At 40.7% G+C, this 26,441-nt stretch overlaps 2 protein-coding genes across 7 annotated transcripts in view; one reads left to right on the forward strand and one right to left on the reverse strand.

Moving 5' to 3' along the window:
• The window catches only part of WDHD1 (WD repeat and HMG-box DNA binding protein 1), a 41,367-nt gene extending 15,736 nt beyond the window's left edge, over window positions 1-25,631 (reverse strand). The window contains exons 1-15 of one of the 2 annotated variants that reach the window (XM_039535204.1): window positions 25,507-25,631; window positions 22,814-22,902; window positions 21,117-21,228; window positions 14,941-15,092; window positions 13,000-13,111; window positions 12,367-12,417; window positions 11,327-11,422; window positions 8,339-8,431; window positions 7,616-7,722; window positions 5,082-5,223; window positions 4,700-4,898; window positions 4,321-4,505; window positions 3,215-3,399; window positions 1,432-1,673; window positions 416-553 (exon numbers count right to left, since the gene is read on the reverse strand). In XM_039535204.1, coding sequence (XP_039391138.1) covers window positions 416-553; window positions 1,432-1,673; window positions 3,215-3,399; window positions 4,321-4,505; window positions 4,700-4,898; window positions 5,082-5,223; window positions 7,616-7,722; window positions 8,339-8,431; window positions 11,327-11,422; window positions 12,367-12,417; window positions 13,000-13,111; window positions 14,941-15,092; window positions 21,117-21,228; window positions 22,814-22,890 — 1,891 coding nt within the window. In that variant the 5' untranslated portion in view covers window positions 22,891-22,902; window positions 25,507-25,631. Of the gene's footprint in view, window positions 1-415; window positions 554-1,431; window positions 1,674-3,214; window positions 3,400-4,320; window positions 4,506-4,699; window positions 4,899-5,081; window positions 5,224-7,615; window positions 7,723-8,338; window positions 8,432-11,326; window positions 11,423-12,366; window positions 12,418-12,999; window positions 13,112-14,940; window positions 15,093-21,116; window positions 21,229-22,813; window positions 22,903-24,594; window positions 24,905-25,506 lie in introns of those variants that run through there. The other variant, XM_039535205.1, reaches the window with a different exon arrangement.
• Window positions 1-26,441, forward strand: part of SOCS4 (suppressor of cytokine signaling 4) — a 73,508-nt gene that overhangs the window by 36,175 nt on the left and 10,892 nt on the right. Inside the window, exon 1 of one of the 5 annotated variants that reach the window (XM_039535207.1) lies at window positions 25,589-25,720. The exons of 1 other annotated variant lie outside the window; for it this stretch is intronic. The gene's annotated coding sequence lies outside the window, so the exon portion shown is untranslated. Of the gene's footprint in view, window positions 1-25,588; window positions 25,725-26,441 lie in introns of those variants that run through there. 3 more of the 5 variants (XM_039535206.1, XM_039535208.1, XM_039535210.1) reach the window with 3 other exon arrangements.

Below are 26,441 nucleotides of genomic sequence, written 5' to 3' on the forward strand. Positions count from 1 at the left end.
GACAGAGGAGACTTTGTTGACCTTCATAGAATGCTATAGGGCTTATCTATTTTTCTCACAGGCTTTTCCCTAAGCAGATATTTGGGACAAATCTCAAGTTTTTTCTATTTCAGTAGAATGGCAGAGATGTAGCTTTTTGGGGGGGAGGCAGGAGGGAAGCTGATTGGCTCAAGGTTTTTTGGTAACATTTTAATTTATTTTTTTAACATTGTAAATGCACTCAGATTTCCAATTACTACATTTATATCAGAGGAAGATGGATGGATCGATGGTCACGAGATGTTCAAAACAAATTGGAGTTACAGGAACATCTTATTTTTTTAAAAATTAGGTGAATGCTTCTGTAAAATTCTCCATCTAAAAGAGAGCCAAGATTGCTCACTGGAACTCTCATCACATAGCTGCATCATCTTACCTTCTGCTGAAAATCCTACCCACATCAGGTAGGATTTCCTTGTAAGAGGAAGTGGGTCTCCATGTAAAACCTGTCTCTTCTTTTTGCCTAACTCTATCAGCTGTACTCCAAGGCACTGGTCCCCATCAAAGCCAGTACCTAGTAAGAAAAGGTCGACCCAATGACTGTGTTGCATAACAATATAATTTTAGACTTGATTAGACAGAATGTGATGGTAAAATGCATCTTCCTATTTCTGAGCTCATGTTAAATATAAGTTTTTAATTGAACACTTACCTGAGTAATTCTATTTCAGGTCTATGCCTGAACTCCTAGGTCAAATAACTGAGAGCCAATTCTGATCTCAGATATGTGGGTACATGTTGTGTGTATCTTGTAAGATCAGCTACAACTCTTACAAGCACATGCGTAATATTTGTTTTTACAAACTACAGGGGCAATTTGCTCCTGTGTATCTGAAATCCAAGTTGGATCATGGCTATCTTACAGTTACAATCCTCCCCCCCCAAACTTAGCCAATTATCAAAACATTTCATTTGTTTCTGCCTAGCAATTAAATGTCTATAGCATATTCTTCAGAATTCAAGGTATTTTAAGTGATAGATGTGTATAAATATGCAAAGAGGCCAACATTTGCAAACTTGAGTGCCTAAAATTTCAAGCAACAATTTTTTTTTTTACTGATTTTCACAAGTGTTGAGCACCTACAACTCCTACTGAAGTCAATGGGAGCTGTGCATCCTTAGCACCTTTCAAAATTAGGTTACTTATTTTTAGGTGCCTAATTTAAGGCACTCAAGTTTGAATATGTAGGCTTTATTTGTTTATTTGTTAAATGACATTTGTGGGTTTGCAGCAATAAAAGGAGTAACTGGTGGAGGAGGAGAGAGGAAGTACAGAGTGAGGAAAAGAAGAATTGGTGACCATGCACAATAAACCAATACTTGAAACCACTAACAAGAGATAGTAGGGATTTAAAACAAACCAAAAAAAGAGTACGAGAGAAAGAAGAGTACCTCTGTGATAAATAACGAGAAGCTGCTCTCCATGTCCCGCCATTGACACCACTGGACCAGGGAGACTGAAGATCTCTTTCTGAACTCCACCAATTGTAAACACACGAGTTAGCATGGCACTAGTGGCACAAGCAGCCCAGCCCTGACCCAGACAAATAGCTTCAATATCTTCATCCTTTGGCATATCTACTGTCCATTCCTTGTTGGAATCCCAAGAGCTAAAATGAACGCAATGAAGCTTGCTAAAAATGAGAGGAATAAAAGGAAAACATTTAAAGCTGAAATAGACAGCATGACTTAAAATACACTGTCCACTTACCTGTGCTCTGTAAAGTTTTATTGTTTTCTGAGACTGGGGATTACCTACAATTTGCAACTATCGGACAAGTGAAATGGCATGATACTTGCAGATTACCATTTGTAATCCTATTGCTCAGTGACTGATCATCCAATTCAATTTGCAGCTTCAGAAATCCAAGCTTCAGAAATCCAGATTCTTCAAAAGCATGATGTGGAATCTGATTGGAGTCTATGGGTGGGATCTTCAGATGCGCTGAGCAACTCCAACTCCAATTAAAATTAATGGGAGCTGAGGGTGCTAACCATGCCTGAAAATCAGGTCCTACAAATCTTGCCACATTTTCCTGACAAATTCTGTTGTTTTTTTATTAAAACTTTTAGTTTTTAAAATTTAAGCTTTAAGAGATAGACATAAGCAAATTGCTTTAAAAATTTCAATTTCATAGTTCTATTCAATGCTGCAAGGATATAAAAAAATAAAAAAGACAACTCCCACAGATATCTGTCAGAGGTAAGTAAGATCTACCCAGGGATAGAGTTACATGTTTAGGGTTTGATCCCTGTGTCCATTATTCATTACTGCTCATTATATCCTGATTGTCATTTAAAAGTGGAATTCCAAGTGCAACATCTTTCATATGGCAAATTTAAAAATACAGCTACTTTAGAGTCCAGTTACATTCAAACACCAGAAGGCAAAGAAGGCAGACTCCCAAGTGTTTGACACACTTTTGAAAAAGCTTTGAAAAACTTATAGGTTTTTCAGAGCTGCTATAACTAGTAGATGCTGATCACATTTTATAAATTAAGAGCTACATTTTGGCTAGTTGTACATGGACGAACTAGATGAGGAAATGGGTGGAAGATCCTTGTCTCCCTAAAACACTCACTTAAGAATCAGGCAGAATGTTATTGCTATTACTCCTTAAGTGTAAGGGAGAACATTCTAGCATGCCCAGCTGCTGTTGGAAAGCATGTACTGCACATTTCATCTGCAGGTTCTAAGAAGCACTATACAGTGCACAACTTAAGTCATTCTGTCAGTGTGTCCCTGCAGCTAAAATGCATCTCCACACCAATGCTCAGACACAATAGCTTTCTATCATCACTCCTACTACTGCAGAGAGAAGTAACAACCTGGCCAACAGTGCCTTATCATGCATTATTGACTTGAGGGGATTGAAATTCTGTCATTAGTATGTACAGTTTCTCTTGAGACATCAATGCATTAAAATCTTCCAATATACACTTGGAAAGACAGAAGAACTTCAAACAACAAGAAACAAAGAAAAGCTACCTGAACTACATAAAGTATTGGGATACTCCTTAAATCTACATAGTGGAAGGATGTGAAAATCTACCACCAATATATTTTTTTTTTAAATCAAGATCAAGAACCAAAAGTTATAACTACAAAGAGCTCTTTGAACATGCTGACTTTAATTCCACAATACAGGTTCCATGCAGATGTACTACAGTTTACCTTGCAAGTTCCTCTGTGCTCTCACATGCCAATAGGATAGCTTCACTGGAGAGATCAGCCATTGTGTGATTCAGAGAATTTGGCAAGTGTGTTGCATGATGTATAGAGGTATCATGAAACTCCACATCTATAGCGTTGTCTTGCTCATCATTATAACAACGAATAATACCAATAGAGTTCCACACCTATAAAACAAAAGGTGAAGAATATGAGCAATTCCAAAGAAGCCAGTTAAATTATTCACACCTACGAACAGCTTAAAAAGTTTTTTTTTAAATCAAATTCATGGCTCCTAAATAAAAATATAACTGGCTTTCATCTGTAGAAACCCACCCACACAAAGTGGCTGCGGCTTCAGCTGCTGGGGCCAGAACTGTCCCCCCATTACCCCCTGTGGCCGGAGCTGGAGCTGTCCCCCCTCCCCATGCCTCCCAGCGGCCGCAGCTGGAGCTGTCAAGCAGCCAGGGCTGGAGTTGACACTGTCCTCCCCATCTCACGCCCCCCCCGATAGCAGCAAGAACTGTCAGTCCCCACCTCCCCCCACAGTGGGACTCGGGCTGTCAGTCCCCCACAGCAGTCAGCCTTTTCCCCTGCCCCAGTTATTTTTAGTAAAAGTCATGGAAAGGTCGCAGGCTTCTGTGAATTTTTGTTTATTGCCCGCAACCCGTCCGTGACTTTTACTAAAAATAACTGTGACAAAAATCTTAGCCACAGTTGAAGATAAACGATTTAAAAGAGTATTTTATCTAGAATGCAATAGCACAGGTACAAAATGTCATTCTAAATTTTCCCTTAAAACTAAATATTGTGTCTACATCAAAATAAATAAAAATAGGAACTTCTAATATGCTTACCCATCTTTTTAGAAGTACTTTGAGATTTACAGGTAAAAGGTGCTAAGTGCAAAGTATACCATTAAGAATTCTGGGTATTAACAGATGGCTACTTTTATTATTTAGCTTCCGAGTTATGTCAAATTTTACAGCTTTCCGAGATAACAGTAAAAAAATTGATTTTAGTCTTAGACAAGTCAAACGAGTAGTGTCAGTAATTACTGAAGAAGTTATCATACCAATCAGTGCAGCCACAGATAAAATTAGACTTACCATGAAGCGGTGCGTGAGGTGCGAAGGGGTGGAACCAGACTGGAATGGCTTTTGCTGGGCGGTTGGCATTGGTCCATCATAGAAAGGTCTTTGGGTGGTTGATACTGGCAGAACTGGAATGCTACCATCTTGGTCATTGTCATCATCTTTTTCAAGATTGGAATTAACTTTCATCAGTGCAGTATCTAGAAGATAAAACTTCAATATCAGAGAATTACAATGGCAGATGAGATAGAAAACAATTAAAGAAAACACTAAAAATTGTGTAGTGTGATAAAACAGAAGCCATATTTGAACAGAGGATGTAGGTAAGACTCAATAAAACACTATCAGATCCTGAAAAAACACTAAGAGCTGTAGAACCCAGTTCACTCTGTACCTAGTGAGTTCTCATCATCCTCTATTCTTGCCCCTCGGTGTCTCGGATGGCCTGAAGCTAGCATGAGGTCGTCATCATCATTATCTTCCTCATTAGATAGGACCTTTGGAGATGACCGTGGCTCAATCAGGTCTGTGTTTAAAAAGTCATCATCTTCATCAAAAAGATCATTGTAGTCCTTTGCCACTGCACTGGAGACCTAAAGTGAAACAACAGTCCTCAAAGAGCATTTTTCTGAACCTGGCATTCACAAATTGGATTAGCTAATAACCAAACCAAACCAGGGCTGAGTCTGCGAGAGCTTTGAGTTTTTATGTGCTCAGTCAAAATAAGCATGATTGCTTAACCAATACAGATGAGGGTTAAGTAATATTTTTATTACCTTGCTACTTGATTTCTTTCCATCTTTATTACAAACATTCTCAAGCAGTCCCAGATTTCCTTCAGTGTCTGTATATGCTATTTGCCCACCTTTGGGGTGCCATGCCAGCCCACAAATGGTGTAACTTTTCTCATGTTTCATCCTAAAAACAAAAAATGTTTTAAAGCTTCTTAAGGTAGGAACCTTCATAAGTGTATTCTGCAAAGTTCTAGTGCTCCTTGGTGCTATAAAACATACAGATAAATGTAGCAACAACAAAATTAAGAGGTGCAGAGAAGGGCTACTACAATGATCAGAGAAATGGAGAAACTGCCTTATGACAGGAAACTTAAGGAGCTTGGCTTGTTTAGCTAAAAAAAACAAAGGCTGAGGGAAGATATGGTTGCTCTCTATAAATACATTAGTGGGATAAACAACAGGAAAGGAAAAGAGTTATTTAAGTAAAGGGCTAACGTTGGCACAAGAACATATGGATATAAACTGGCCATCAACAAGATTAGGCTTGAAATTAGACAAAGATTTCTAACCATCAGAGGAGTAGCATTCTGGAACAGCCTTTCAAAGGGAGTAGTGTGGGCAAAAAAACCTAACTTGTTTCAAGACTGAGCTTGATAAATGTATGGAGGAGATGGTATGACAAAGTTGCCTCCAATGGCATACAGCACATCCACGACTGCTATTAGCAAATATCTCCAAGGGCCACAAATGGGACTTTAGATGGGGAGAGTTCTGGGGAGAGAGAATTTTTCCCATGTGTCTGGCTGGTGAGACTCGCACACATGCTCAGGGTCTAACTGATCGCTGTATTTGGGATTGGGAAGGAATTATTCCCCCAGGCCAAATTGGTAGAGATCCACAGGGGGTTCGCCTTCCTCTGTAGCATGGGTCACTTGCGGGTTTGAACTAGAGTAAATGGTGGATTCTCTGTAACTTGAAGTCTTTAAAAATCAAGATTTGAGGACTTCAAAAAATCAGTCAAGATTTGAGAACTTCAATAACTCAGCCAGAGGTTATGGGACTATTGCAGGAGTGGGGGACGGTGAAAGGGTCAGATCTGTGGCCTCTGATGCACAGGAAGTCAGTTTAGATCAGTAATACTCAATTAGATCTACCCATGGGCCGATTTGAGAATTTTATGACAAGAGGCGGGCCATTAGTGCAGAAGGCTGACAACACAAAACAAAACTTCAGCTGCCAATAAATAAAGACCCCAACTGCAACATAAGTATTAGTGTTTCTTTTAACAAAATTTATAAATCAACATGATTGCCAGAAACAAAGATAATATCTAATGGGAGAAGTGACATTGACGATCTCTGGCAAGCTTTGTGAAGAGTGTTTTGTAGGAGGTCAGGGCAAGGCACACACACTGTTGAAGATGCTCATCTGTCAGGCAATTGCAGCGTTTTTTAGGAATTCTTGGATCATTTAATATAGCACCTAAAAGTTCTTCCTTTTGTATGAAGAAAATCAATTAGAGTTTTAAAACAATTAATAAATCAGAATTATATTCATGAAATGATAATTTCCCCCTATAGGTGGAAAAAGAGAAGTTAATTCCACAGCAGACATGTCCTGCTGAATTGTCCAGTTACAATAGTGCATACGGCTGCTCTCGTGAATCATATTTGACTAATTAGCCCTTTGCCTCTAATGTCAAATGGATTAAGTCTCCTCTCTCCCTTTGTTCTCATGTAAGTGTCCTCCTACGAATCATCGGCATATAATCTTCCTGTGCTCCTAACATGTATTTTAAAAGTAATAATCATGTTTCTTATCTGACTTATTCACATGCAAAAACCCTCCCTCCTCCTCATTTCATCATACTTATGAAACAGAGATACTTTACTAACAAGATAGTAGCACAATCGGGTTCTGCCTTTTCTCCTTTGGGGCAAAGGAGAAAAAGATTAATCAGGGAGTCAACCACTCTATTTCCCCACCTCCTGATTTAAGTATCCCATTCTTGAAAAGATGCATCACAAGGGCCATTGTTCTTGCCCTTTCAGGAGGCTCAAAGCTATATTCCCCTCACAGCCTGTCACAACACTACTCTTTATAAATTAACCAAAGGATGAAGGTGAATAATAAAATGCATCACCTTATCCACTGAGGGCTAGATAGTGGTATTTAGTCATAAACCCACACTTGGGTCCCTGCCCCAGAAGAATCGCCAGGAGTGAGAATACCTCCCAGAGCTCCCTGTTTACCCTGAGAGGAAAGCATGGTGCACACTATGTGTTCGTGTGTGATGATGATGCCTTGGCTTTGCCTACTCCCCCCCTCTTTCTGGGAAGTTGCTCCTGGTGAGGGGAAGAGGTAAAGTATCTCAAGCAGCCCCTGAGCTCCCTTGAGTGCAAGACAAAGTGGAATTTTTTGTAAATCTAAATATATATCTTTTTAAGAACTTTCTATAAGCAAATTATGTATCTATTTACATGGACAAAGTCTAAAAATAAGGGATAAGAAAAAAAACTCCCCTTTGTGAAAACAATAGATAAACATTTATATATTGTATGGAAAGCAATGAATACCTCTCCATGCACTCCTGAGTGTCCACGTTCCAAACTGCTATACAACCATCGACACTTCCAGCTGCCACATACTGTCCGCAGGGAGACCAGGTCACAATACTCAGAGTCTAGGGAAAGTAGACATTATTATTAATTGAGTGCTGACAGTGTTCTTGGTCCTATATAGTAAAATAGACATCTATGAAAAAGATTAAGAACTTTTAGCAAACTGTATCCAGCTGTCTGTGGGAGGATTTTTTGCTACCCTCGTATAAGAGCCACTCTAAAAATCAGCACATTTTTTACTCCTTTTCATTCAGAGTACTTATTTTTAGTCATTGCATGCTGTAGAGAAATGCAACAAAGTCTGAGTTTTTCAAATGTCCTGCAACATGTGGACAGGAGCAAAATGTACTTTGCAACTGCAAAAAGCAACCATTTTAGGTGGAGTTATGTATGCATAAAAGACTGTTTTATATTTTAATATTTGAAAGACTATCAAGATCTGTTCCACTGACAATACGCCCAGTGATTTACACATGTACTGTACCAAGATTCTTGTAGGCCGAGGTACACATATATCTAAATTACCATGTAGGTGAATTAGCATTCTTCTACCCAGCGATCTCCAAAGACGTGATGTTATAAGACAGGGGAGGGTTAACTGTCCATGAGACCGTTTCTAAGAGGATGTGTTTCACCCTGACACAAAAAGGTTGAAAACCTATGATATAGGGCACGTACCTGAGTAATGAAATTGTCTGAAAGATCAAACTGATTATCCCAAGTTTCTCTTCTGTACAGTTTAACAACTTTCTCAACTGGAACTGCTAGTAACTATTCAGGAAAAAAAAATGTGTTAATTTAGGACAAATAAAAATTTTTTAAACGGTTTATTTTTATTTCACATTTCCCTTCCCATTCAAATAAGGCTAATTACAGCAGCCAACAAGCAGTGTAGTTTCTTTATTCAGAAGGGATATTATAGTTGTAACTGCCACAACAGCCAGTCCGACACAGTATCTTTTAATTAGCATCTCAACATTGTTGATTGATAAAATAAAGACAGACAAAACATTGTGAATTATATTGGAAATTTCAAGAAACCATAAGTAAGCATATTTGAGCATAGCAGTTTGTATTTTAATCTGCATTTATTTCTGGCAGAAGGATGAAGAGGCTGACAGCTGCCCCTGAAAATTACAGAAATTTTGACCTTTGGAACAGCTAGCAAAATTTGTAAATAGTTTTCAACTGCTTATAAATAAAACTTCCGCCAATGGACCTCTTCAAAAGTTGATATCTATAAAACCTTTTGATCGGATTTATTAATATCTCATACTTATATTGTTAGATAATATTTTATATATAAATCTTTGAATATTTGATTCCTAAACAAGATAATTTCACCTAATTCAAAGAGTACAAAAAACAAGGAAAAAAACAAAGTTATTGCCAGTCACCCCACAGATCACTGCATGTCAAAGTACTTCTTACATTATGTCTAAATAAGAAAAATAATACATTTGTTTACATTTCAAAATATGAATGCAATATAGATTGTTCTGCCAATCAAAATTGTTACTGTTTTAGAATTGTATACAAATTGTATACCGGTAAAGCAACATGTCAAACTAATGGACTGTAAGTGACATTCAAGCAGGCACAAAAGGGTGACACATGATCTTCTGCACCACTTAAGCCTTCTGGTACCAGTGCTAGTGGACATGGGTAAGAGACTCTACATACAAGATGGCCTGAAATGGATTATTCAGACAAGGTTTGTGAGGGGACAATGGAAATGCACTTATGCAGATCCAGTGGATGGGAAACCCACATGGGGTGTAGAAGTTGCAACCATTTTTTCAGATCATAAGCTGCAAGAGGGGTTTTTCCACATCTCCCACTTTCACTTAGCTCCCTATCCAAAGCCCCTTTACAGTAACTCCTCACTTAATATTGTAGTTACGTTCCTGAAAAATGAAACTTTAAGTGAAATGATGTTAAATCCAATTTTCCCATAAGATTTAATGTAAATGCAGAGGGAAATTTTTTGTGGGGCAAACAAAAGATATTATATACTGTACAATACTGTACTATATGGTGGTGGGGAGGTGCCCCAGCTTATCCCTGGGGCTCAGGGCTGGGGGTGCAGGGTCGGGGAGGGAGTTAGGGTGTGGGAGGGTGCTCAAGGTGGCGGTGCGGGAGGAGGCTCAGGGCTGGGGCAGGCAGGAGGTGCAGAGCACGTACCTGGGGCAGCTCCTGTTTGGTGCAGGGGATGTGCAGGTGGCTCTGGCAAGCGCAGCACCGCCTCCATGGCCACAATTCTGGGAGCTCAGGAGGAGCAGGGGCAGCGTGCAGCCAGCAGCCAGAGAGAAGCACTGCTTTCCCCTTCAAAGCGCCGCTTCTCTCTGGCCGGCTTTGAAGGGGAAAGCGCCGCTTCTCTCCAGCCGCTGGCTGCCCCTGCTCTTCCACGGGCCAGAGGATTGAGGAGGAGCAGGAGCAACCGTGCAGCCAACGGCTGGAAAGAAGTGGCGCTTTCCCCTTCAAAGCGCCGCTTCTCTCCAGCCGGCTTTGAGGGGAAAGTGCTGCTTCTCTGCAGCTGCTGGCTGCCCCTGCTCCTCCTGAGTCCTCCGGCCCGTGCTCGCAGGGCTGCATTCCAAAAGGGCTTTAGAGCTGCAGGCCAGGGACCAGAGGCCCCCTTAGCCCAGGGCCCTGCAGTCCCTAAAGCCCCTGCATTCCGGGTGGCCCTGCCTGCGCATGCAGGGGGGGGGAAGGGGGAGCGCGCGCATGGCAGGCAGCTTCCCCAATTGCTTGCTCCCTCCCTCCCAGAAAGTCCTAAGCGCTGCCAAACAGCTGTTTGGAGGCCGGGGAAGTGCTGGGAGGGAGGGAAAGGAGGTGGAGAAGAGGAACTTGTGCAACGCTCCCTTTTAAAGTCAAACAACATTATAAAGGACCATTGCACAACTTTAAACGAATATGTTCCCTAATGGAGCAGTGATGTAACTTCGAAACAACGTTAAGTGGGAGGACGTTAAGTAAGGAGTTACTTAGGGGGCCACTTAGGGATCTGGGGAAAAAATTGGTCCTGTTTGTGAAGGCAGCGGGCTGGACTCGATGACCTTTCAAGGTCCCTTCCAGTTCTAGGAGATTGGTATATCTCCAATTATTATTACTACTACTACTACTACTACTACAGCTGTGTGCATGGCAGGGTAAGTTTCACATTACATATATATTTTATTTGTAATGTAACAATCAGCACTTCGTCATTCACACTAAAATCAATTTTATTCTTCTGTTGAAAATACAGTAACTTCTTATTTAAAAGGCTTGTTTATTTATACAATAGAAATTATTCACAGTATAAAGTTTACTTACATGAAAGAACGACTGAACCACTTTGATACCTAGTAGTGAGCAAATAAGTTATTTCCCTACCAACAGGGTTCCTTCCTGTTCAGCTTACTTGAATATAGAATACTGTATCAGGCTGACAGCTGGAGTATTGCCAGCCTCACTTTGGCACTGACTATACAGTACTTTACCAAGTATCCATTTCCAGGGGGTTTTTGTTTGGTTGGTTTTTTAATAATTTCATCAAAAATACTTATCTATTTTTTGGTGTTGGGATATGGATTGGCCTGGCTTAACTTCTGTTGTTAACAATCACTATGCCAAGTATTCGCAGAGAGAGGACTACTACAGACAGCAAAACAATGTGTCACTTACCTTCCCACTTTTAGGCTGCCAGGCAAGCCTACATATTGATTTAGCATTTATCACATCGTTACACTTCTGCAGCAGTGGCCAGCTTGTCACGCATGTCTGAAAACAGAATATTTCGGAACTAGGTTCTCTACATTGCAATTGCAAAAATCCTTCTGTATTATAAAAAAGAAAGTCTTAAAAGTGGAGTGTGAGGAAAATTATACTAGAATTGTGGAAGTGAAGTAATCTCTCTCACCCAAATACGATAGTAAGTCTGTCTTCTTATTATTATAAAAAACCATGCCCAGGTTTTATAACTTAGTGAAAATATTTTTATAAAAATATAGCTACTTATAAAATATAGCATAATGTCTCAGACCAAGCGCAAACCTTTCATTTTTAATTAAATGTAGTACAAATCAGATTGTTTATTCTACCCGATTAATACTTTGTAAAACCACAGTGATTTTAATAGGGTTGGACAGGGTGTGTGTCAAGGCAGGATTTGACCAAAGCAATACAAAAAGGGTTGTATTGTTGTGCCCCATATTACTGCTTATACATTAAAATGCAAATCACAGCTATGATATCAAAACATTGCATACGAAAAGTTACAGTGCCAGCATTGCTATACGAAAGGCATTCACAATCACAGATTCTAATGCTAGGTCTGACAATTTAGGTGTGTATTTGTCTTAAAAACTAGCAAGTCACAAGGATACTACTCAATCCTGCAATCAGCCCATGTATAATTACTCCCATTTGGAGTTCCATTGTAGAGTCAACGGGACTTAAGCAAAAGTAATTCTAGACACAACTCTGCAGAACTGGGCCCTAACTCTGGAGAACTACATAATTATGAGCTTTTGTTAGCATTAAACCTGCAAATTAGATTTAATCTGAATTAGGATTTTTAAAATATTAATCTTTTCCATTTATTGCCAATACACCAATTCTGACACATCAAAAGACAAAACGCATTCTTTTAGTTAAGATCATTCTTTTGTAAAATACACACACAGTAAAATCTAAGGTTTAACTCCAAAAGATTAGCATTTTACCTGATCTGAGATTTTCCATACTCTGACAGACCCATCACAGCTTGCTGATGTCTGTATAAGAAAGAGTAGTTTTTAAAATGTCATCAACAATTTGCAGTAAAAGTAGCAAAAGTCATGCTACAATTAGAAGTTTAAGAGGTGTACAGCCAGCAATAGACACATATTATATGAACAGCCTTTAAACAAACTCACAATACATTTTATATGATTTATATTTTATATTAAATAAAATATAAATCATCTTGCTTGAAAATATAAGAAACCCTCGTTCATTTCAAAGCTTCTGTATTTACAAATTCTTCACAATGAAATACTTAAAATTAGATGTAATTTTTTTTTAAATCAACATTTTGTTTTAAATTATGTCAGTGGATCAACTTCTCTCAGCAGAAAGGACAATACAAAATTTCACACTGAGAATGTACGTGTAGGAAAGTACAGCTAAGGTTATTGGAGACAGTTTGATATTCACGATCCTTTTGATGGGTCATACTCAGTAGACAAATTAAATAAAAACAATGTCCTCTGTGTCTGTGGACCATTTTATGATTTAAGATCCCATAAGAAACATAAAATATGAACTGCTGGAGGAAAAAGTAGTACAAAGTAGAAAATGACAGGAAAATGATTTACCAGAAAAACATCTTGGGGATCAAAAGACAGACTTAGGACAGGGGCATCATGTCCTCGGAATGTTTTCTGTTGGCTGCTATCTGTTACCTCCACAACTTTGACCATAAAATCACTGCAGATGAGAGAAATGTACTTAATTAACCAGATTAGTTTAATACTGACTGGCAGGCCCTTATTCTGCTTTGACTGAAGTAAATGCAAGTTTTATCTAATTGATCACTGAGGGATTTTTTAAAATCACACTTATCACTGTAGAATCTACATGAAAATAGAAGTCTTGCCATTTACTTCAATGGGAGCAGGAGCAGGCCATCAATATCAGAATAGAATAACTTTTCCCCTAAATTCAAGAGGAAATGGAATGCTTTAATAAGAAATCATATACACCTCTACCCCGATATAATGCTGTCCTCAGGAGCCAAAAAAATCTTACCGTGTTATAGGTGAAACCGCGTTATATCAAACTTGCTTTGATCCACCAGAATGCGCAGCCCTGCCCCCGCAGAGCGCTGCTTTACCGAGTTATATCCAAATTTGTGTTATATCGGGTCGCGTTATATCGGAGTAGAGGTGTATGTGTCATAATCACACCCACCCACGCATATTAATAACTATATTATTATGTAATTTTAGACTATCATCACCTAAATCTGTATTTTGGCTCTTGAAAAGTAGACATTTATATTTTATCATTACCACAACTGATTGACTTATCTTGTTAAATAGCTGCTACATATGTAGATTAAGCTGGTTTGCTAAAAATCGTTATGAAACTTTAAAATATTTCATAGAAAGAATGCATTAGCTAATTTTCAAATAATTGGATTTTTTCAGTATTATGACCCAATCTAGTCCATAATTAAGAATACTATCAACTTTTAAACCATACTAGGCCCCACAATAGCATCTTCACCCACACTTTAAAAATAATGTAAAATTTAGAAGTACTTAAACTGATGTTTCTGATGTATAAAAAAATAGAACACTAGTTAGAAACATCTGAGTCTCAAATTCAGTGTGGAATACATTTTTATGGTTGACATATGAACCACTTAAAATCAGGATTATAATGCACTTCCCTACAAATATCTTAATACCACAAGAGTGTTGCAATCTACAAAACCATTAAATAAATCTAACCCTGAGCCTCAATCCTGCAGTCCTAAGCATAATCACAACTCTTTTCAGGATCACAGCCACAGTTTCTGCAAGATACCAAGGGCTTGTCTACCCTGTAAGGCAAAGCACTTTAAGGGGTGTGATTTGTGGAGTGCTGTAAGGCATGGGTGGCCACTCTGTGGCTCCGGAGCCACATACGGCTCTTCATACGTTAATATGTGGCTCCTCGTATAGCACTGACTCCGGGGCAGGAGCTACAGGTGCCAACTTCCCAATGTACCGGGGAAATAGTCCAAGGATATAAAGCAGATATCGCGGATTTGCAGGGCTCTATCCATATGTTCTGCATTTAAGTGGAATGTACTGTCAACTCACAAGTTCTAGACTTAAAGTAATAATTGAGAGACTTGTGACAATTATGCATGCGCATTAGCGTTTGCAGTAGTGGGTCCTTAAACTGTCAACAATACTGTGATTCTTAATATAAAGTTAGTAACTAAAGCCCTGATCCTGAAATGAGCTTCATATGGGTGAACCCTTGTGCTTTGCAAAGTAAGTCCCTGAAGAATATAAATTACATCTGGAAACTTGATGTTGTGGGGCAGTTATTTATGTGGCCCCAACCTCTCCCATAAAAGTTTTTCTTAATGGCCTCCTCCATTTGACCGTTTTCTTCTATGAAGACCTTTTGAGGCATTGTAAAATCTTCACAAAATGAAGATTAATTAGATGATATTGTGAACAAAAGTCACATCCCAGGAAGTTGCTAATGTTCCAGATTTAGCGTGGCTATTGGCTTGTCCTGCATCAAGATCAAATTACCTGGATCCAGCAGCAATTTTAGTACCATCCCTGTTAAAGACAACATGGTTTGCATTCGTGGTGAAACGAGTCAGGATGCCATCAGGAGCTCCTTCGGGGAATGTATGAATCTGGACAGTATTGTTAGATACTGCAGTAACCAGTCTTCCATTCTACAAATGAAACAAATAAACTCTGGAATTGGTGGGTTAAAGAAAAATATTTTGGTCCAAGGAACAGAAAGCCAGTGATCTTTCCAAATATAATCTTGAGTAGTTCCAAGAGCTTCTGGTTTTAAAAAGGAGCAGCACCTGGGAAATGTTCCTTCCAGTTATATTTCTTCCTCTTCCCTCTCTCCTCCGCCCCCCCACCCCCAAATTAACAGAAACCAAGGAGAAAATTTTCAATTAACAAGTACAACCGTCCACACTTCAAATTTTTTAATTTGATATTACTTAACTATCTTCCTTAAACCAGTGGTTCTCAACCAGGGGTACACATACCCCAGGGTACGCTGAGGTCTTCTGGGGGTACATCAACTCTAGACATTTACCTAGTTTTACAACAGGCTACATAAAAAAGCACTAACGAAGTCAGGACAAACTAAAATTTCATCTAGACAAATGAGAAAGGAAGCAATTTTTCAGTAATAGTGTGCTGTGATCCTTTTGTATTTTTTATGTCTGATATTGTAAGCATGTAGTTTTTAAGTGAGGTGAAAACAAATCAGACTCCTGAAAGGCATACAGTAGTCTGGAAAGGTTGAGAACCACTGCCTTAAGCTATTTAAACAAGTTACTCCTTTAGGCCCCAATCCTGTACAGATGTATTCACATGCTTAAATATTTGCTTTGTGAGCAGCGCCACTGGCTTCAATGGGACTACTCACAGTGCATAGTTACACATGTGAATAGGTCTTTGCAGGATCAGGGCCTTAGACCCAGGGCTGTCCCTAGCTATTCTGGGGCCCTACGCAGCCCCCACCCCCCTCCGCAGGGGGGTGGAGGCTAGGCTTCCGCGTGGGGGGGTGCGGGCCCCAGACTCCGCGAGGGGTGGGGGATGACTTGGAGGACAGAGGGGAACCACCCCCCCACCACTCACCAGCGGCGCAACTGGGGTCAGGTCTGCACTTCCCACCACGGGGAATGCAGGCCCGGCCATGATGGCTGTTGCAGACCTCAGGAGAGTGGGGGCGGGGCTGGGCAGGGGCGGGAATAGGTGGGGCTGGGGTGGGGAAGGAGCGGAGCGGGGCGGAGAAGGGGTGGGGGCCATGGGGAAGAGCCGGAACAGGGGCTGGAGCAGCTGCATGCTTTGCATATGGGTAAGGATGGCCCTGCTTAGAGCCTTGTGTCTTTACTGAAATAGTGAGCATGTGAGTCAAGGAATGGCACTAATGAGCTCTAAAGAGATCCATTCAATCCTCTACACCTGGAAGAAGGGGATTGTGAGGCCCTAACCATGGAGAGTATGAAGAAAGAAAACAAGGAGGAATTCTCAGGGTTTTGATAGAGAAAAAAAAAAGCTCACTTCCCAAAGGAAAAAAGCGTAATCAAAATATACAGGCAGTCTCGGACTTACGACACAATTGGCTCCTGAAAATTGCGTCAAATTGAAAATGTCTTAATTTGAATTTCCCATAGGAACAATGTCTGATCGAGCGTCTTAAAGTCGAAACCGATATCGTAAATTCGAAATATGACAGTTTATAAATCGTAACTTGCATGTCATAAAGTCGAGAACTGCCTATATTTGGTTTTTATGTACTTGCATGTCATAAAGTCGAGAACTGCCTATATTTGGTTTTTATGTGCCACATGATCATGAGAGGGCGCCCTTGTCCCAAATTTCACAGACTAAATGCCATTAAGGAAAGCTTGATGGCTTGTCAGGCATAGTTTAACAAATGGCCAGTTTGCAGAAATACAAACTAGAAGATCATCACATTAATCTTTCCAATATTCCCTATTCAGAATGCCAAATGAATATATATGGTCAAGTGACATGGCAAATTTTACGGCAATCTTTTATGTTTATGGAAAAAAAATCTACTGTTAAGATGAAAATGTATCATCTCTCTTCACGTATGTGTGGCAGCAGGTTCGACAAATAATTTAAGTTATAGCCTACATAAAATACATAATTACAGCTGCCATGCATATTTCTCTCCAAAAGCAGAGTTACATAAAGTTTATGTTCACAAATATAAATATTACAAAAATTATATACTCAGCAACACTCAGACTAGATAATCTAATATGTTAAGAGATATCAGACCGTACTTAACTGATTCAGATCTACTTCAAATTAAAAACCGTTTTTCCTTAAAGATAAATTATTTATGAGTGAATTAAGAATTAAATCTAATTTTTTAAACAAAATTACTGGACTTAAGTCTTGGAAAATGTTTTTGAAACTCATGCTAAGATACTCAGACATACATCTTTGAAAGCAGTGGGCTACTTAATCTGAAAAAATAAAATCAGTATTCTTCAAAATTTTCCTGCTTTAGTAAATTTTACTTGATAACATTGAGTTTTTGCGTATATATTCAAATGTAGTCTTTTTTTTAAGTACACACATATCAATAATTGCTTACTCATTCCCCCAAAAAAGTTACCAAAATTTGATACATGCATTTTTTTAAAATAAATCTGCTATCACTGCAAATTTGTATGGCACAAACACTGTTTTCTACTTGAAGATTAATTACAAACTCCTGGGATAATTCTCTCATTTTCAAAAGATGCTGTAAAATGAGAGGACATTTCAGATTTTATACAAAAACCAAAGTATTTATGTAATACATTTTAATGTAGCATAAGAATAGCTTCAGACAAAGGAATTACTATGAAAATTCTCAAGACAAATATGTGAAGTTTTCAAAAGATGCATTAACGTTGTACAGTTGACACCTGTTATAAGAAGTGATGTAAGTCATCCTTATTTTAATTATCATAGCCAAATAATCATTCCATCCATATTTATAAAAATATGAACATCCTTCATGATGGATATAGCAAGTTATATTAGGCACTTTATGCTAGAGCAGATCAGTTAGATTACTAGAATAGGTTCTAATCAGCACTCCCACAAACTACTATTATTTGCAGTGGAAGAAGAATTCAAGATTCAATTTCTGTCTTACCTTTGAAAAGGTCAGAGAACCGTCTTTTGGATACCCAAAAATCTTTAAAGCTGGACACCCAATGATTAGCAAGGACACCACTAGGAAATGACTTCTGGAATGTAAGTTTTGATCCATATAGCCAAATGACTACTACAAAGTCTCAGCATCATCATTAAATTACACTGTATATTAAAAAATAATTTTCTGTTTCAGTTTCTCTAAGAGAGTTTAAAATCATGAAGTCAGAATATCCTGAGAAACTCAGCAGGAGGAAAACTTCTGTAGTTCTTTACCCCACTGAATGGGGTAAGGAATAAATTGTCAAATCAATATACTCTAAAGCATTTTAAAGTTCTTGAATGATTTATCTAAACTATAAACCAGATAGACATGTTCAACCAATTAGATGTTTCTAGTGATTCAACATTAATCTCTCTTTTGGGAACAGATGTCAGTAGATATGGGAGTAGAATGATATTTAAAGTAAATTGATCAATTTTTAATGGCTTTAATACCTTCACCTAAACACATTGGTGGAGTGCAGTCACTTTTGCAGTTTGTGAAAGGCACAACTGCAAACTATTCTAAGGCAAAGGAAAGATAGGAAAAATAGTAAGACACCAATATGGCTCCATCAGGAGTTCTTTAATTACCTGAAAATCAAAAAGGAATCCTATAAAAAGTAGAAACATGGATGAATTGCTAAAGAGGGGTACAAAAGTATAGCACTAGCATGTGGGGACAAAATCAGAAAGTCTAAGGCACAAAATGAGTTACACCTAGCAAGGGACATAAAAGGCAATAAAGAGAGGTTCTTTAAAAGGAGCAAAAGAAAGACAAGGGAAAGCGTAGGTCCTCTACTTAGCAGGGACGGAGAGCTAATAAGTGACAACATCAAGAAGGCTGAGCTGTTTAATGCCTATTTGCTTCAGTCTTCACTAAAAAGGTTAATGGTGATCAGATACTCACAATTAATATAAATATAAGGGGGAAGGAATGCAAGCCTAAATAAGGAAAGAACAGGTTAAAGAATATTTAGATAAGTTAAATGTATTCAAGTTGTCAGGGCCTGATTAAATTTATCCTAGGGTAAGTGGGAAACTAGCTGAAGCAATCTTGGAACCATTAGCAATTAACTTTGACAACTTACGAATGATGGGTGAGGTCCTACAGGACTGGAGAAGGGAAAACATAAAACCTATCTTTAAAAATGGGAACAAAGTGGACCCAGAGAATTATAGACTAGTCAGCCTAACTTTGACACCTGGAGAGATACTGGAAAAAATTATTAAACAATCAATTTGTAAGCACTTGGAGAATAATAGGATTATAAAGCATAGCCACATGGATTTGTCAAAAATGAATCATTCCAAACGAACCTAATTTCCTTCTTTGACAATCTTAGTGGCCTAGTGGATGGGAGGAAGCAGTAGACATGATATATCTTGATTTCAGTAAGACTTATGATACAGTTCCACATAACATTCTCAAAAGCAAACTAAGGAATTGTGCTCTAGATGAAATTACTATAAGATGAGTGCACAACTGGTCGAAAGACTACATCAAAGAGTAGTTATCGTTGGTCCACTATCAAACTGGGAAGGTGTATCTAGTGGGGCTCTGCAGAAGCCAATGCAGGGTCTAGTATTATTCAATATTTTCATTAATGACTTGGATAATGGAATGAAGAGGATACTTATAAAATTTGCAGATGACACCAAGCTGGAAGGAACACACTAGAGGACAGGATTAGAATCCAAAATGACCTTAACAAATTGGAGAATTGGTCTAAAATCAACAAGATGAAATTCAATAAAGACAAGTGCAAAACACTTCACCGAGGAAAGAAAAATAAAATGCACAACTACAAAATGGGAAATAACTGGCTAGGTGGTAGTACTGCACTGCTGAAAAGGATCTGGGAGTTATTGTGGATCACAAATTGCATGAGTCAACAATATGATGCAGTTGCAAAAAAGGCTAATATTCTGGGGTGCATTCACATGAGTGTCGTATGTAAAATACAGGAAGTAATTGCTCTATTGCACAAGTGAGGCCTCAGCTGGAGTAGTGTGTCCAGTCCTGGGCACCACACTTTAAGAAAGATGTGGACAAATTGGAGAGAGTCCAGAGGCAGCAACAAAAATGATAAAAGGTTAACTAAACCTGACCTATGAGAAAACATTAAAATATCTGGGCATGGTTAGTCCTGAAAAAAGAAGATTGAGGGGGAACCTGATATGCTAAGTGCTGTTACAAAGAGGAAGGGGATCAATTGTTCATGTCCATTAAATGTAGGACAAGAAGTAATGGGCTTAATCTGAAGCAAGAAAGATTTAGGTTAGATATTAGGAGAAACTGTTTAATTATACGGGTAGTTAAGCTCAGGAATAGGCTTCCAACAGAGGTTGTGGAATCCCCATCACTGCAGGTTTTTAAGAACAGGTTAGACAAACACCTGTCAGGATGGTCTAGATTTACACCTCTACCTCGATATAAGGCTGTCCTCGGGAGCCAAAAAAAAATCTAACCGCGTTATATTGAACTTGCTTTGATCCACCGGAGTGCGCAGCCAGCGCCCCCCACCCCGACCCCGGAGCACTGCTTTACCGCGTTATATCCGAATTTGTGTTATATCGGGTCACATTATATCAAGGTAGCAGTGTACTTGGTCCTACCATAGTGCAGGGGACTGCAGCTGTTGATCTCTCAAGGTCCCTTCCAGCCCTACATTTCTATGATTGTATGATTAAGACAGATCCTTTTAATCTCATGTAAGATGTGTCCGTGACAACATTAAGAAAAAAAGTTAGACTACTGTATTTGTTGAAAGCTATGTTATGTAAGTTAATGCAATGAGTTACATGTGTAATATTAAATCAAGTTTGCTAAATCCAATACCATTCTAGCTCCAATCCTGCAAATATTTCCAATACATGCTTAACTTTATGCACGTCAGCAGTCCCATTGAGTTCACATGCATGCAGTTAAGTACACAAGGAAGATTTTGCAGGATCAAGACATATCAGCATCCATGTTGCACATTTCATAGAAAATATTATACTAATACCTTTAAAGCAAATGAATATGCTTTTTCTCCCACATTAATGGACTTAGGATCATCATCATCCAAGTTTTCCCAAATCCTAACATCTCCATCACTGCCACAAGTTACAATAAAGCTGTTAAGAAAATAATAATATTAACATTTGTGTATAACAGGATTATTATGATTTTCCTCAGCCCAAAATATGGAGCGAAAATGTTTAAAAATTCACATTTTTATTAAATGAAACACATTTTATAAGTGTATTTATTCTTCAAATAATATGAGACAGACACTCGTATTATACAACATGAAAAACTTGCAATTCTGCTAGTATAACACAATAATTGAGTATAAGTCTACTAATTACGTATGCCTATCCCTCTTTTGTATCTGTCCTTAGATACTCAGACACTAACCAGCCAATTCATTTTTCAGCATCTAGGAGGACATTTTCAACAGCACAAAGGAAAGTTAGGAGCCCAACTTGCATTGACTTTCACTAGAAGTTGGGCAACCAACTGCCCTTTCTGCCTCCTATCCTGTCACAAAGTTTTGACCTAATCCAAATGTGCTAAACACACTTGATTGAAGCCGAGATGGCTGTAAAGGAGGGCAGGCTTTTTAAAAACTGTCAAGATTCTGAATTCAACTCTCCTGTCTTTCATGATTTCACTTCTACAACTTTGATGCAACAAATTGTTACACAACCTTTTTCACAACCAGAGATTGGGAGCAGAAATCTGAATCTCCAATTTTAAATGCTAGAAAGACAGGAATGATTTCAGGATTCCATTATATCAGCAACACTTCAGCCTCCTCTTAGTGTACTTGGCTCAGACTAAGACATTTGTATTTGCTATCAGTCATGCTGGCAAAGTAATGGAAAGGTTTTATAATTTCTGTCAATCATTTTTTGTATTTTGTCCTTTTGTGGTTTTGGTACTTTGTTGGTAGATCAATCCCCATACCATTCTGACCCTAATACCCTCTTTTAACACACACAGACCACATCTATGCTACAAAATTAAGATGACCTAACTTACATTGGCATACAGTTGCCACAGTCATTATATCGCTTGTACATGTCTACACTTTGCTCCATGTGTTGGTGGTGCATGCCCCTCACCAGGAGTGCTTGCACCAATTGAACTCCTCACTGTGGGCATTGGAGGATGGCTTCTGAAAGCCAATGACAGTCAATGTAAGCAAGGCACTGTCTACACTGACACTGCATCAACCTAGCTACATCAACATTGATTCTACACCTCTCGTGGAGACGGAATTATTAAGACGGTGTAGCAGGTGAGTTACATCGGTGGGAGCAAAATTTTAGTGTAGACACTTAAATAGGTAGGTTGATATAAGCTGCCTTGCGTCGATCTAACTCTGTAGTGTGGACCAGGGCTCAGTTTCAATTCAGTAGCATTATCATACTACCCCAGGGGTTCTCAAACTGGGGGTCGGGACCCCTCAGGGGGTTGCGAGGTTATTACATGGGGGGTCTCGAGCTGCCAGCCTCCACCTTTACTCAACTCCTTACTCAACTCCTTTCTAAGGTAAACAACCCCAATCTTTTCAACATCTCTTCATATGAGAGTTTTGTCAGGCCCATGAGCATTCCCACCACTCTTCTCTCACCCCCTCTAGTTTTGCAATATCAATGTCATTGCTTACAGACATATGAACTACTGAAATAAGCCCTAATTTCAATAATTTACCTTCCAATGTCGTCAAAGCAGACATCTGTGTGTCCTTCTGTGTGTCCATAGCGCATTGGCTTTTGTGTTGAAGGCATCTTCTCTCTTATCTATATAATAATAAAAATATAAAAAGCTTTGTATAACAAATACAAATGATTTTTTTAGTGTTAATAACAGGAAAACACTATTTAAACTTCAGTAGTTAAATCATTTTGATGCAGTGGTATTTTTGCATGTTTTTTTCCTGTTAAAGAGCTTAGCAGCGTTGATAAGAATCACTACAATATATGTATTTTGAAAAATATTATGAAAAGTATGATGAGGGGAAATGAAGAAATTTAAAGGGGGCATTAGTAAATACTGCAGTATTTCTGGTTAAACAAATATAAACTGAGAGCATACAACACCACTTTACTGTATGAGAGTTAAATTGTTTAGAACTTTATTAACAACTGCTAGCCTATGCCAAAACAGTTAGTGTGCTCCCAAGTCCTGTAACTATATCCACAAAGGAAGAACCTTGCACCCATGTAGAGCTCCAATGACTTTAATGGGGTCCCATGCAAGCACCAGGGTTCACCTGGGTAGATCCAACTGAAGTGCTGGGACTCACATAAGCAACACTGATATCTTTGTGACAAGCCTATATCTTTATTACGAGGGAAATAAAAATGGATAAACATCAGCTCCAAATAACAGTCATTTCAAAAAGCAGAGTCCCGTGGCACCTTATAGACTAACAGCTCATGCTCCAATACGTCTGTTAGTCTATAAGGTGCCACAGGACTCTGCTGCTTTTACAGATCCAGACTAACACGGCTACTCCTCTGATACTTGACAGTCATTTCAAAGAATGTAGTTGGAACAGAAGGCATTTTTTAAAAAGCCATCTATTCTAAAATTCTACATATGTTCTAAGTTGTACTGATATAAGCAGAACAGTTCTGTATTTTAAATTCTTCATGAACTGACTGTGACTGAACAACACACACACAGTGCATTTCACTTTTGCTTGTATTTTTTTAAGGTCCAGGAGGATCATAGTTAAAAAATATTAATCCCTTGAATTTGGTTAAACACGGTGACTCTCAAAACAAGAAAACTGCGTCCACATGTCTGCTTTTTTGAATACCTCTGAAGTTTCTATTCTACCCTGACAGCAAACCTATAAACTGGACAGAACCTCAAAACACACAATTAATATATGTCTGTTATATTGATTCCCTGATATGTGTTTTACTTTTTACAATATATGGCAAGAACTGACTTTAGCAACCTCACAGGGAACTAGTGAAAGCCACTTCCCTAGAGTGGTGGGCCTTTAGCTAATGGTGAAACAAAATAAGGCTGCAGGACTTGGAAGTACAGAAGCTGCTCAAGATAGAGTGTTGCCTATTGGAGGTGGGGACCTCAGTGCAAGCATCACTCAATATTCACTGGCAATAGAAAAAATGACCAGATATCAGATTAAAGTCATTCATTCAGTATGTAGCATAGGGCTAGATAACCATCATCCCCTACCAAGGAGAAAAATATCTGCTGGAAGGGGCAGATCATTCCACCAGTTTGGAATGAAGTTTGTCCCTCAGGCAATGAGCTGTATCTACACTGCAGAATGACAGGGCTTGTACCCAAGTCACAGTGGGACTTGGGCTCTGACCAACCCTCCTAGCAGGGTCCTAGGATCATAGTTCATTGAGCTCTCAGACCCGAATCCGACTGACTTGTGTGTGGATAGTGGGGGAACTTGGGCTCAAACCTCAGTCAGAGACCAGGCTTAATATGCAGTGTAGACGTACCCTAAAGGCTTCCCTGCTGGCCACTGGCTGCTCCTGAAACTTTCACATTAGATCAATGTGGGGGGCAAGATGGGGAGAGAGCCCCTCAGAAATTGTCCAGCCCTAAGATATGATTACATTCTCCACGGGAATGGTGATGGGGGGGAGTGATATAGCCCCACACTCAACGTGTGTAGGTCCTGAACCCTAAGTAGGCGGCAAAACCTGGGATGGCTAGTATCTGAAGGCTACTGCCTCCATCTTCTGTGTGTCAAAGGGGAGATCTGCACCCAGCCCATGAGGGGTGATTGGGCCCAGTGCTGGGGTCACAGTGAGACACCCCACAATCCTCTCTCCTGCTTTATGCACTGCCTGGTGTGTGCATAGCCACACCTAACCTAACCCCCCCACCTACCCACCCCTCTCCTCCCCATACCCATCCCTACCCACACCTCTCATCCCCACACCCAACCTAACCCCCCACCTACCCACCCCTCTCTTCCCCATACCCATCCCTACCCACACCTCTCCTCCCCACACCCAGCCTAACCCCCCCACCTTCACCTCTCCTCCCCATACCTCTCCTCCCCATACCCAACCTAGCACCCCCCTCTCCTCCCCTACCCCAACCTCCCCACTGAACACCCAACCCCCACCTTCCTACCCACACCTCTCATCCCCAACCCCCCCACCCCTCTCCTCCCCATACCTCTCATCCCCAACCCAACCTAACCCCCACCCCTCTCATCCCCACACCCAACCCCTCTCCTCCCACACCCCCCACTTCACCTCTCCTCCCCACACTCCCTACTGAACACCCAACCCCACCCCTACCTACACCCCAACCCCTGACACGCGCTGAACTCCTCCCACCCGACACCGCTACCACCCCCCTCACCCGCCCCACCGGCGATACCTCAGCCCGGCACTCACCAGCCACTGTCCCGCCCGGCTCCGTCTCCAGCCTTCCCGCGCTCCTGCCGGCGCAACTGCGCCTGCGCGACCCTGCCTCAGCCCGCCCCGCGCGCTCGGGCCTGCTGCTCCCGTCAGCGGCGGGGCGGGGCCGGCAGGGCGGGCCCGAGTCCGGGAGGAAGGATGGCGGCGGCGGTGGGCGCGACCCAGGCCGCTTCGGAGCTGCTCTGCCCAGGCAGGTATGGGGATCGGGGCTCCGCCAAGAAGGGAGCGCGGGGGGAGGGCAGGTTTCCCCCCGCCACACAGCCCGGTAGCCAATTCCGTACCCTGCGCCTGCTTCCCCCCTGCCCCTTCTCAGCCTGCCCTTCTCCTCTTGCCCCTGCCCCACTCCCCACCCTGCCCTTCTCCTCTCCCCTTCAGCCCCACTCCCCCTCCTCAGCCTGCCCTTCTCCCCTGCCCCTCCTCAGCCTGCCCTCCTCAACCTGCCCTTCTTCCCCTGCCCCTCCTCCTCCTCCTCTTCCTTCAGCCCCACTCCCCCCCCCCAACCTGCCCTTCTCCTCTTGCCCCTGCCCCACTCCCCCTCCTCAACCTGCCCTTCTTCCCCTGCCCCTCCTCCTCCTCCTCTTCCTTCTGCCCCACTCCCCCCTCCTCAGCCTGCCCTTCTCCTCTTGCCCCTGCCCCTCCCCTCCTCAACCTGCCCCACTCCCTGCCCCCTCAGTCTGTCCCCTCCTCAGCCTGCCCTTCTCCTCCTCCTCTTCCTTCTGCCCCTGCCCCTCCTCCTCCTCCTCTGCCCTTCTTCCCCACTGCCCCTCCTCAGCCTGCCCTTCTCCTCTCCCCTTCAGCCCCATTCCCCTCCTCAGCCTGCCCTTCTTCCCTGCCCCTCCTCCTCCTCCTCTTCCTTCTGCCCCCTCCCCAACCTCCTCCTTCTCCTCTTCCCCTGCCCCCCTTCCCTGCCC

The sequence above is a fragment of the Mauremys reevesii genome, linkage group 4 (assembly GCF_016161935.1).
Source record: "Mauremys reevesii isolate NIE-2019 linkage group 4, ASM1616193v1, whole genome shotgun sequence".
Taxonomy (NCBI): Eukaryota; Metazoa; Chordata; order Testudines; family Geoemydidae; genus Mauremys; species Mauremys reevesii.